This window comes from Anas acuta, chromosome 3 (assembly GCF_963932015.1).
Source record: "Anas acuta chromosome 3, bAnaAcu1.1, whole genome shotgun sequence".
Classification (NCBI taxonomy): domain Eukaryota; kingdom Metazoa; phylum Chordata; class Aves; order Anseriformes; family Anatidae; genus Anas; species Anas acuta.
Window position 1 is genome coordinate 6,283,027 of NC_088981.1, and position 13,134 is coordinate 6,296,160.

Below are 13,134 nucleotides of genomic sequence, written 5' to 3' on the forward strand. Positions count from 1 at the left end.
TTAATAAACCCTGTAATGCACCCGGAGACGTGTCAGCCTTGTGGCTGTGTGGGCTGGCACTGCTGGGTGAGCCGCAGGCAGCTCCTCTGCTTCCGTGCTGGGCTTGTGGCTGTGCTTCCTCAGCAGAGCAGGGACGCTTTTCTCAGTGGCACAGAGATGTCAGCAGTAACAATTTAAATGCAAAAAGAATCTGAAACTCACACCAGACTGATTTTTCAGCTCCTGCCAAGATCTGCGTTGGCACATGAACTCCTGGTGCTACCAGAACTGCCATGGAACTTGGGACTTTCGCAAGTCCCAGGTAAAACCCATGGAAGTTGGGCGCTTCCAAACTGCTCTCTGAGTAACTTTGGAAGAGCAGGATCTGAAACCACTGGTCCATGACGTCTGCTTTCAGATACCCAAGGGAAGTGGGTGAGTTTTCATACCCACCACACACACCATAGCTGCACAACTCCTGGGGATGCCACCAGCCACATTTGGCACTTTGGGTCCAAGCCCAGCTCCTTGCCCTCAATATTCTGCACATGCCCAAATTTTTGCATTCCCGTTTTGGAATTTCCCTGTCCTGGTAGCACCGTCACCAGGGCCCTTAACATTACCTTGGGGATGCCTGCTGCAGTTTCAGACAAGCGGGGGTAGGTGTACGAGCTGTAGGAGTGTCCTTGCTGGTGTGCTTTAAACGCGCTTGCTCCATAGGGCATGGCTGGCTCCTGCAGACCAGAGCCCGACCTGGACCTCTGCCTCATCGCTGGCTGAGGGCTCGCCGGGTCCACGTAGGATGATTTCGGCCTCTTGTCGTAGTCGTCCTTGCCTGGGCTATGCCCCCAGTCGCCATCGCCGTACTCCAGCCTCTCCTTGGGGCACTCACTCTGCACCGATGCTCGGGACAGGGCGTAAGGGAAGGGGTCTCTGTAGTCCAGCGAGGATCCGCTGGGAATCCTCTGGTACTCCAGCTTTAGGCCTCCGTATTCGAGCGGTTTGGGTTTTGCCTCCACCTGTGCCTGGTAATCTGGGAGGAACCTGGAGAGGTCTGACTTCAGGGGCGTCACTTCTGAGTAATAGATGTCCCTGGAAGGCACCTTCATCATGTGCCCGTTCTGCTTGGTGGCATAGCCCCCTTTGTAGTACCTGTCCAACTCTTCCCCGTACAGAGTCTTGTCTCTGTACTTTTCCACGCCATAGTCTGTTGTCGTGTCTGACTCGCTGGAGTACTGGGAATACGTGAGGTACCCGTTCTCCTCCTGGTGCCTCGGCACGTGGTTGGCATTGCCCTGGTGGTGGGTGGGAGGGCTTTCCTTCCGCAGGGAGTTGGAGCGTGTCACGGAGATGTTGTCGAACTCTTCCAGCAGGCCGTTGATGGAAGTATCCTTCCGAGGCTTATTTCCTCGAACGATAGTCTGGGAATAAAAAATTGCTTTGATTAAATGACTTTCATTTAGTACCTGACCAACAAAACAACAGAAAAGTCTGCGATTCACCCAGAAATACACGTAGTGATGTGTCACATTCTCCAGTCACATACTTCACCATAAACCATTGCCAGAAAAAAATACTTACAATAAGACATGCAGAAATGCAGAAACAAAAGGGTCAAAGTCAGTGTCCACCATAAGCTGAGAGTTACCGTACAACTCCAAGACACTCTTAAAAAAGCTCAATTTAAGAGGTGGGTGTTCGGCAGCGAACAGCAGAGACACTTAAAACTTGTGTTTTAAAAACTTGGTGTGACTAAATTTGTTGAAGCAGCCGTCTTCCTGTTGGGATGGGCAGCGAGCAGTGCTCGGCTGCAGCCCTCCCTCAAGAAAGCCCGACTGTTTTTAGCTAGCACCATCTGAAGACCGTAAGAAGCGATCGCATCCATTTTTCAGCAGCTGACTCCCATTGAGCGCTGCGTCATGTTTATAAACACTCTGCGAGAAGGAGATGTACAGATTAAGGGCCGGGGCCATAAATCAGCGTGGTTCTAGTGAAAACAGATTTGCTTCTCTGATCCGCTTTAGCTAAATATCGAAGGTTGTATCTCCCTTAACTCGCCTAGTTTTTAAGCAGAGTCCCTGTGGCCGTTCATCCCCAGGAGGTGTCCCCCTGTGAGCTGCAGCCTGCCCGTGCTGCCCGTGCTGTGCTGGACCCCGAGCGTGGTGCCCAGCCTGGCCACTGCCCTGCCAGCACCGCGACACTGGCAGAGACGGCGTTAGCAGAAATACATCCCCGTAAAACCTGACCCGAAGCTGGGGGAGCAGCACCGAAGGGCTAAAACAAAGAAACATCTGTGAAAGAGGGCTGTGCAGGACCTGGGTCTAAAAGGAAATGTTTCCATGCAAAGCAAGCTGATGACATGTAATGACCAGGGGCAGGGGCAGAGGGCCATGGGGAAGGGCTCAGCCGAAAAAGGATGGTAATTGCTTTAATCGGGTCAAAGCTCACAGTGAGATACTCTGGAGAGGTGGCTGTGTTGATGGCCAGAAAGGCAAACACAGTCCGAGTCGGATCTTTTCATCACACTGCATTTAGCTGATGTGGAAGGCTTTGATTTTCAGCCAGCAGACTTACCCCTATAGCAGTGACTTGTTTGTTTAGAGCCCTGACTATCCCCAGCAGAGGCAGGGGAGTATGAATGGTGCTCCAAAAAGGGCATGTGCGGGACTAGCAGTACCTCCCTCTTTGGGCAGCATCCTGCTCTTCACCTCTTTGCTCATTTTCTGCCCAGGAGAGGTTCGCAATGCAATCAGAAGATGTGACAGGGCAAATTTTGTCTTTTGTGGTGTCTGCCTTTCTTCCCCACCCCTCTTTAAGCCCTGCTTTGCCCTGTCTCCACAAAATTAACAGCAACATACTTCTATTGTTCAGAAAAAGACAGCTGAGAAAAGCCGGGCTATGAGCAAAGCAGTGCTGACCTCCCATTGATCCCTCCTCTGATTTATGCCCGTAATTACTTGCCTGATTTGCTATTTTGAAGCTGGCGATACTGAAACAATGGGACAGAAAAAAAATCAGGAGCAGCAAATAGATCACTCCTTTCGCCTCCAAAGTCATTCAGCGAGACAAGAGGAATTGGTTTTGTTAGGCTGCAGCCGCTTTGGCAGGGTGAATGCGCGATCATTCATATTTAATTATCACGTAATAAAACAGCACACTCAACAATGAAATGCTTATAATTGAAAACAAGATTGAAATACCCAACTGCCACCTTGCTTCCCCGGTGTAAATCCATGCCAAGGAGTAAAAATGCCAATGTAATGATCTCCGTGGGACTAGCCTTCACAAAGGAGAGCCTTCCTGGAGCAACCTGCATTGTGCCTGCACAAAAGGACCTCGGAGCCAGAGGGAGCCCCTGGGAGCAGAATGGCCCCCGCGGTTATTGGAAAGGGGACTTTCCCTCCTCTCCTCCAAGCAGATGCTCTGCTGAAGCAGGTTTTTTGAATTCAGATGTGTATGGTGGAAGAATCACATGGTGGAAGATGGGGTGGAAGAATCACAAACAGGTATCTGAGCCCATGTCAGAAGGAATTTTAGAAGAATGAAGTTGAAGGTTTAGGTGTTAGGGAATTGATCAAAGACAGAACCCTGCAGTTTAGGGATTTTCTGCAAATGGAAGCCACCGTTTTGATCATGAAGATACAAAAAAAAGAAAAGAAATTTTGGTTTTCTAAAAAGAGCATCTGCCACCAAATCTCCAGTCTATGAAGAAGTCTTTGTGACCTCAGTGTCACCTAGCCCTGACTGATGAAGTTAGGGAAATGAGGATTTAACCCCCCCTGTTTTCTCCCAGCACTTTGAAAACAACCACCGAAGAACACTGACTTCCAAGAACAACATCTGAATTTTGTGTTTGCTTCAGGCTCCTCTCCACTAGGAAATTAGAGGTGATGGGACCAACCCCCAGGGCTGAGCTGGTTTGTGGGCACTGGCCTGGGTCCATGCTGCTGAATGCTCTCAGCCTCTGAAGCAAGGTCAGTGGCTTGGGGAGAAGTCTCTGCCTGGTGCTGACTGTGCCCAGGGTTGGTTGAGGAGGATGCTACCTGGCCCAGGTGAGGGGCTGGAGCAGCTGAATAGCACAGAGTATTTAATTTCAGAGTCTGATGATTATCCTTGGCGCCGCTTCATTGTATAAGCACCGCCCTTCAGTGCAAACGGAGGATAAAACGTACCTGCCCCTGAAGGGTGCTGCAAATCTTCATTAATGCCTTGGCAGTTCTGCCTGAAACCTGCAACCATGCCAGTGAAGCACAAACGCTGCTGGTGCTAAAAACACACCACTGACGTTATTACCGTAAACTAGGATGTAAAAGTCATTTGTTGAAAAATCAGAAAGGAAGCGTGATCTTAAGGTGATGGATGTTTTCTACAGAGCAGTCAGTGCTCTATTATTACTATTGCTGTTATTATTATTGCTATTATCATCACTACGTTATTGTCGCCACCATCATCATCATCATCACTATGTTTATTTGCTTTAGCTTGTTTCTAAACTTAGCACTTCCCTTTTATGAAAGGAAATACACCTGGATGAGATTCCCCTACTGCTAAATCAGACAGCCTATCTGAGCTTATTTTTTGTTGTTATTTTTTATTAGGGAAACACCTACCACTACTGTTATCAAAAGAACTGCTGTGTCCATAGAGCAATTAAGGACGTGCTTCACAGAGACCCTGTGAAGTCCTCTATATTGTCAGGCATTTTTCTAACTGAGTGGAAGTTAGGATGTTTACACACAGATGTGAAACACGGTGCCTCCCTGCTGGGCAGAGTTAATTCTTCACCATTTACTAGGCTTAAAAACCAAATTAAAGTCCCAAGGCAGGCATTATTCTATAAGAGTAATAAAGGTAATTGCTCTGTAAGGAAGCTCACAGAGCATCAAAAATTGGAAATAAAGGCAAAGGAGCTGTTTCTACAGAATGACACTTAGGCTGGGCCATGCTAACCCCTCCTGAAGTCATTTGCTCCAGAGAAGGCGTGCTGGGGGCTCACAGCACCCTGCAGCTTTCCTCTGCAGAAACAAGGCAGAGATTGACAAACTGCCATAATTATGTCCCAAATTTCCAAACCCGAAAGCCTAACGTTAGTCAGAAGTACCCAGGTTTGAAGGTGTGACTTGGGTGGATGGAGAAGGGGCAGCCTGAATTGCTGACATTGCTCCCTCAGGGACTTGGGAGTACGGTCAGGGCGCTGCCAGGCGCTGTGCTGCACTAGCAAAGCAGGGGGAAAAGCTCCTGGGACTGAAACACAACAGCAGAAATCACGGAAGATGGAAAATACGAGCTCTAGCTTAAAAAGCAAAACCTTGAAAAAAAGCTTGAAAGAAAATCTAGCAGAAAAAGCAGGCTCTATCGAAAGGGATGTAAACATAGATTTTCCTGGTATGAATACCACAGAACTGGTGACCAGTTCTCACAGTTTTAAAGGTTTTATAAACGGAAAGAGACAGTGCCTGTTTCCACATCAACAGGGAATTCTGTTTTTCCTCACCTGAATTTAGATAGAAAATGGTTGTTTTGTGTGTGTTTTTTTTTAGTTCTTTTTGCCTCTCGTTGTTCTTCAGATTTTTAAGCTTGGAAATTTTTTGAAGCCGCGGCAGGTAGAGTGGATGGTTAAAAGCAAGGCATCGTGTGCAGAGAGGTTGATCCACTGAGATTTCCGAGGCCTTTGTTGGTGACTGCCGGGGATCCTGTAATGGAAACCTGCACGGTACCCGGGCATGCATGACAAAGAGAAATCAAACTCTACAGCAGGAGCAGCTTTCGCTGGGTTCCCCCCTGGGCAGACGGGCTCCGTTACAGTCGATACCCCGTGGTCATTAAAAGGCGTTTTCAAGGCGCTGTGCAGCTGGGGTGGATCGATGCTACACCAGCCCAAGGAGTGCTGGGGAGTTTTATGCTGCTGTCACCCACTAAAATCAATGGGACGCAATCTCTGTGAATTCAAGCCGGCACTCTGCAGCTCTCAGCTCATTTCCAGCGCTCTCCGGACAGGTTTGGCGTGTGCTGTGGGTGCGGGTGACAGCAGACATCCTTCACGGCGCCGCCGTAGCGCTCTGTCCTGCAGTGATAAGCCATAATGGATCTGTCTGCGAGAGCCGCTGCCTCGCCTCGTTTCCAAGAGCAGATGAAAAACAGCTTCTGCGCTCAAATACGGTATTAACCTTGACAATAATGAAGTGGGTAATTAACTGTTTTGCCCTAATATGACCTTGCATTTATTGTCTTTAAAACTACTACACTTTACCCGGCTGCTAAGAATATATCAGCCTTTGTCCTTCAGGAGCTGCGGTTTCTGAAGTCAACAAGGATTTAAAGTCTCTGTAACGCACAGGGTGGGAGAAGGAAAGTCATTTTAGGAAAATGTCACCTTATAAAGAGCCAATCTAAATTCTGGTTTTGCTTGTAGCTTGCTTATCCCCGCATTTTCATTATATGTAAAATAAAAGCACATTCTGTGCATATCTGAAAATCAATTTTTTTCTAAAGGAAAGAGGCACGTTGCAAAGCTGGTAAAAGTAATGTATGTGATGGAAGCGCTGGTAATTTATCTTCTTGTGTTGCAAGAAGATAAATTCTTGCAACTTCACAAGCCTTTGAAGTACTTGAAGTTGTGTTCATGATAGCACATTTTACTCCTTGGCATAAGCAAATGTGAACAGCACTACCCTGGGGAGAAAACTGATCCCCGTCATCATGTCAGACAGAAAACTCCGTCTTTCCTGGGAAGTAACAGAGTTTTATAGCTGCAGCCAAGGGTACAAGAAGTGTCAAGGGCCTGCCTTTGATCTGCACTTGTGAGAGCTCAGACTTGGCAGAGCTCTAAACAGCTGGAGACCCTCCTAACTCCTGGAGACAGTTGTGAGCATGCAGCAAAAACCTCCTTTTGCCAGCAGCTGACACGAAGTGGACAGCTAAATTTGGACCCTGACCTGCTGTCTTGAGGGGTGGCAAAAGTACAAGGGTTAGGAAACCGATGTCTTGTCCCCTACATGCTGGCCTCGGCTTTGAGTTACCTCTCCATGGAGCTGGCAGCGCCCCCCTCACCAGAGGCTGCCCCCAGGGCTCTCCTTTTTGCTGCCAGCTGCTCTCACCACCGCTGCAGGAGCCTCCTGCAGCCACACAACTATGTTGTTCTGTGAAGGGGACTATTGGGTATATTTGCTGCTTTGGATCCTGAGACGTGGCCCGGTGCCAAAAGCCACCTGCTGGCTGTAGGACGGCCACACTTCATCCTCAGTGAGAAGCAGCGATGCTGCACTAAACTAAGAATGAATTGCAGTGTGCTTGTGGGAAGACGCCTTTTGGCACCAAAACTCCTCAGGTGCGTGGCTAGAAGCAGTGCCGGGTGAGAAGAGGCGTTCATCACTCTGCACCCTCCAGGACTGTCCTATGGGATCTGTTCCAGCTTTGACCCACAGCCTGTCCATAAAGCAGCGACTGCTCAGAGTTAGGCACAAGGATACATAACAGACAGGGAAGTACGGCGGGATGCTTCTTCCTGAAGCCTGCCCTTTCAAGGTTGGTTTACACCTGGAAGCCTCAAAGTTTATTTAATTTCTGTTTTTAATTCCTTCCCAATGCTATATATTTTCACCCTCTGTACAAAAAAATAAATAAATAAATAAAAATAAAAATAAAAAAATGGTTTCCAGAGCTGACTCAATGCCATCGCTGGACACCAGCCACGCTGGGACCCTCGAGACAATCCCAAGGACACTGCAGTCACATTCCTAAGCAAGCACTGGCATTGTCGAGAGTTTTTTGCTGCTGCCCAACAAAAACTGCACAGGAGCGAGCTGAGCGTGTTCCAACACACGGCGTAGGTGCAACAGCATCACCTCAATTACCCTGCTGCTGCCAACAGCACGGGAGAGGTACGACGCTGGGAAAATGTTGGCACGGCCACTCGCTAATTATTGGAAGGGTTGGGAACGTAGAAGTGAAATTTATTCAGCCTGGAAAATATACATTACTCAATGGAGCAAAATAAAGGTATAGCTCAAGGTTCGAGACAAGTATAATGATCTCAGCAACACCACTCGTGACAGCTGTTTGAAATTCTTCAAAAGCAAAATGATGGAAAACGATAGAAAAGCCCAACCAAAACTGCGCTGTGCAGTTTGTCAGCCCTCACAGTGGTTTTCCAAGTTAGTTGCCATAACAACAGGAGCAACATTTCATTATAATCACATGCGCTGGTAATTTGTTTGACGTGTTATAATATAGCAACTTTAACAAAACATTCAGTTCTAAAATTCCGCTGAAATATCTACGTTCTAGTAAGTTTTCTTTCTTTTTTTTTTATTTATTATACAAACACGGTCATTATATGTCATTTGGATTGTTACTGGAGAATACTTAACATCAAAAATAATTACTTGGGTCTACTTATAACACACCAAGTACATGAGATTTTCTATCTAATACGGTACCAAGAGCCATCAGACATAAAAGAAATGAGAGTGAAATGTGATTTTAAAGCTTAGTTTGAGTGAGAAACGTAGTGTTATCTACGACTTACGAGATATACAAGTGGTTCACAGGGAGAGGAGAAATTTCAGATTCTGAAAATCTCAGGATTTCTACTTCATATGGCTTCTTCTGATGACTCAAAATTTTCTTTTATCCTAACACGGAGTGAAAAAAACAGCACAATCCAGAAGCTGAAATTCCTCAGAAACATTAATTGCAGGAATTTCAACTGCCCCCTTAAGAGCGCTGCATCTTCCTAAAGCTGATGGGAATCATTTTGGCATGATACTGTACGCAGTGGATCTGCTAAGCCAGAAAGCCATACCAAAGGCTGTAGATTTTTGATTCTGTTTTGGATAAAATCCTTTCACTGGTGCAAAACTTCTCTATTTTGTCAAATCAATGTCTTCTGGCAGGAAAAGCAAAAGGCTGCTCACTTGGAAAGCCTATGGGCAGCCCTACTGCAGAGCACCAGCAGGACCGGGTATCTCAGTTCTCCCTCCTTCAAAGCCACGTCATGTGCCAGGGGATCCGTGCCAGTTATTATTTATTTTATTTTTTTCAGAGGAAGGTGCAAAGCTAATTGAGGAAGATTTCCCAAGCTGTAGTTGTGCTCTGGCATCCCACAGCTTCCCACCCAGGCTGACTTCAGAGGCAGCTAGAGGCTGTGAAACTCAGAGCAAATCTGGGAGCATTATGGCAGGAAGAAGGCGATGCTCTAGGTTAGAGAAGCCCTGTCCTCCAAGAAACACAGCTCTGCTTCTGTCTTGTGACACTAAGGTAGAAGCATGCTACCAGGTCGTGACATGAACCAGGACCAAAGTTTGCCTCGTGCAGAGTTGTGCGTTCCCTGAACAGGTTTCTGTCCAGGGAAAAAATGACACAATTAAGGACAGTCAATAGAAAGCAATGCAGCTCTGGTGCCTCTAATAGGTACCTCAAAAATCTGGACTTGCAAACTGCTTTGTGCCTGGATTACTGAAGTGCTACGGGCAAGACATGGGAAGGATGCTCTGTGCCACAGCTCCCACTCCTCAGCCATGATGCAGGTGCAGGGGGCAGGAGACGAAGAGTGGGGCCGCAATCCGGACCCCTCCTCACTTCTTGCTCTGGTCCTAGTCTGAGCCAACTTCCTTTGGTAGATCCCCGTTTTCTTCTTTTTTTTTGGTACTACATTAAAGCTCAAAGTGAGGATTTTGACAGACTGACAATTTCTAAGAAGCAATTTTAACTATGTTTCGATTTCTGTTCTACCGACTGACCACACTGGTGGGGAAGGAGCCACCAAGGCGCAGGGGGAGAAATCACCCTGCACCCAGTGCTGAGTGGCCATCTGTTAAATGCCTCTGGCCCACTGCCCTAAAAGGGTGAGAAAGTTGCAGAGTACTTCATGGAAATTGGGTATTGCTGGCCCCACACACATAAAGTGTGTTTTTTTAGCCAGACTGATGTCTGTATTATGGGCTCCTTCACCTTCTCCTGAAACCTCACTCTTTGATTTAAGAGAACACAGGATTTGCATTAGCAAAATAAGAACGTGTAATAATTTCCTACAGTAATTTCACAATTTCTGCAAAGTGCAGAGTTTTTATTTCCAAGGAAATGCCCATTTCCCTTCCCAGGGCTGGCTATCACTAAATGGGAAGGGTAGCAGTAGGAGTGCCCCAGGTGGGACTAGCCCTCATGGTGTGATTTTTACCTGACAGCATGGCTATGCAGCATGGTGTTCCTCTGCACAGAAATCCGCATTCGGTCAAATTTACAAAGCAAGCGAGAGGCAAGACTTGAAGAGCTTCCTGAGCTGATGTTTTATGCATTCGCTCTTTTAAATGAGAAGTGCAAACCAAACACCTTCTCCGCAGGAACAAACCACAGGAGATTTCAGCAGATCGTCCGCAGCAGTGGAAGGTGCAGGCCTGGTGCCCAGGACACCACTGCGGTCTCATTTACAAGGAGCTGCTGAAACATTGCTCGGGGAATCTTGGTATGATTCAATTTGACGTGCTGGGCTGCCCAGCGGCTGATCGGCCCTGCCGTGCGCAGTGAGTTCACCTGCTGCTCCCTCCCCGTCCTGCAGCACTCCGGCCAGCAGGGAAAGCCAGGAAGGAGTCAGGCAGCGTGCCCCACGTCCCTGCATGTGGCTAACACTGCACGACCCACCACACAGCACGGGAAGGGAGAACGGGGCTGCGGGATGGCAGAGAGACAGCTTTCTGCCCCTCAGCTTCTTCCCAGGATGGTTTGTGAGAGCCGCTGTGTTCCTGCCAGGTTGCTGTGCCTATATATCCTGCTACTAAAAAGTGCTGCTGCACACGGAGGCATCTTCTCTGGAAGTTTGTGCTGTGCTCTGGGAATTATTAAATGCAAATTAGGACACAGATAGCAATTACTGTTTTGTTCAGACTACAAAACTGTAAAATTCACTAAAATTCGTAATCTCTTGCTATTCTTTTAACTGTGTGTTCCTGAGTGCTAATTAGAGCCTGCTGGATCTGATCTTTGCAATTGAAAAGTAGAAGCCCTCACCCTACATGAATCTCTTTTGTTCACTTCTCTCTCCCCAAAGATCTGTATCTGAAATGCCTTTATGTGTTTTTTTCTGGCCTACACAGCTCATCCCATGGCAATGACACTTGCACAGAAAAGGTGTGTAAAGGTCTCTGCGGGTAAGTCAGTGTTCCTCTCCCCTAATACCAGGGCTTGTCGGCCTTAATTGGGTCCAGCCTGATGGGGGAAGACAAGACAGAAAGAGCAGCAGAGCGGCTTCAAATTCCTAGAGAGCCACAAAGCCCAGATCTAATCACTGCAGAGCAGATTTCCCACTGCTTCTGCCTGAATTCTGACCAATTTCCAGAGGTTCCTTGCTGCCACCTAGCGTTTCCCACTGATGGCCACCAGGAGAAGAGACAGCATCACAACAACTAAGGCATGTCAGCAGCACCTCGGGAGGTTCAGCCAGCCCGAGGAAATCCCATGGGGATTGTACTCCATCAGCTCCTTTGGCTGAGCTGAGCAGGGGCTTGCTGGGCTATTTGATGGATGCTTGGTACAACACATTCATCCTTTCCATGTGTTTTCTGGAGAAAACACTGTTTACACATTACCTTTTAATCTTTTGCACCTTGCTCTGGGACAGCAGCCAGAAGCACCCTACAAGCACAGCAGCCACCCCAAAGCACCCCATTACCTGCCTGACCCTTCGGCCTGAGCCCCGCTTCTGTCCCCGGAGATCCTGTGGGTCAGTGCACACAAAGTTTCGGGGGCCAAAAGCGTGGTTGAATGAACTGGAAGAAAACAGCAGCCACGTGAACAGTGCTGGAGGCAGAGCCCTCCGGCTCCAGGCGGCATGCTGGGGGCACATCTCCCTTCTCAGGGCAGGCAAGCAAGAGGAGGTCCTGCTATAAAGTCGTCTGCAGGGACTAACTTCCACGTTCAAAAATGAACGTGATTACCTGTCCTTGCTCAGGATCTAATTCCTACCTCTTTTCAGGTTATCCAGCACCACCTGCAGAGCATTCCCAGCCCGGTACCCCCAGGGGAGACCAGCTTCCATTTCTGAAACGCTAATGCGGAGAGTTTGCCGCAGGTTGCTGTGTTTCTCGAGCACTAAAGCACGCTCTAAAGCCTCAGCAGATGTAAGCTGTGACCTCGAGACTTACTTTCAATCCTCACTTAGCATATTGCAAAGTCCTGCTCACCCAGCTAAACTCTCATCAGTATAACTCAAGCTTGAACATCACTGCCCTTGCAAGATTTCTCCAGCACTAATATTACTTAAAATCGCTATGCTGATACAAACAGTATTTAAAAACATTCTTTTATGAATTTTACTGGAAAAAACACCACCTTTATGCGCAGAATTCAGTAATCCATATTGCTGTCTATCATTGCTATGGGCCCAGTAAATCCTTTCTCATGTGAGCAGATCAATGCAAGCTCCTTTGGGGCTGCTGGGGACATTTCAAACGAGGGACGTGACCAGCAGGTAACTGACTGTCACCCCTCCAAGGCAGAGAGCCAAAATCATCCACTTACAGCCTCAGGTCAGTGTTGAATACGTCTACATGGTCTAATGAAGACCAAAGCATCGCCCCCTTACCCTGCACTGCCTGCATTAGCTACAGGGACCACAACATAAAACCCTATTTCTGCCAGCAAAATCTGAGAGGCATTTAAGCATATTTCAAAGACACAAATAAGAAGATGGAAGGTGACAATTTTTTTTTTTTGCCACTTAAAATATTTATTCTGAATGGTGTCAGGGTTTTTCATACTAGCAACCGCAGTGTTTCTCCAGGATGGCCAGGTCCTGCTTATGAACCCTGGTGCTGGTGTCTGCAACTCAGCTGCAAACAGACCCTTCAAACACACGTGGCTGAACATGGGGTTTGTTATGAGGGGTATTTTGGTCAGAAAAATTATGTGAACAGTTCCTTTTCTGGTTCATTATAAACTGAGGAACATTTTATGTTTGAGTCAAACTGAAATGATGATGATGATGCCAGTTTCTTCTCATTCGAAGGAAGTTCTGGAAAAAGGCAGTGGTATGAAAGCAAACAAGCTGCTGCTGCAAATCTGATCGGGAACTTCCCTGTTCAGAAAGCTATGAGGAATAACCGAGAATACACCAGCTAAAAAAGCACCGTGAAAAAGAAGAATTTCCCTCATTTTAGGATG

At 47.4% G+C, this 13,134-nt stretch overlaps 1 protein-coding gene across 6 annotated transcripts in view; it reads right to left on the reverse strand.

Moving 5' to 3' along the window:
* The window catches only part of PAK5 (p21 (RAC1) activated kinase 5), an 82,670-nt gene that overhangs the window by 18,054 nt on the left and 51,482 nt on the right, over positions 1-13,134 (reverse strand). For 5 of the 6 annotated variants that reach the window (XM_068675416.1, XM_068675417.1, XM_068675420.1 and 2 more), the window contains one exon: positions 603-1,400. The exons of the other annotated variant lie outside the window; for it this stretch is intronic. In XM_068675416.1, the coding sequence (XP_068531517.1) occupies positions 603-1,400 (798 nt within the window). The remainder of the gene's footprint in view (positions 1-602; positions 1,401-13,134) is intronic. 6 annotated transcript variants of the gene reach the window in all.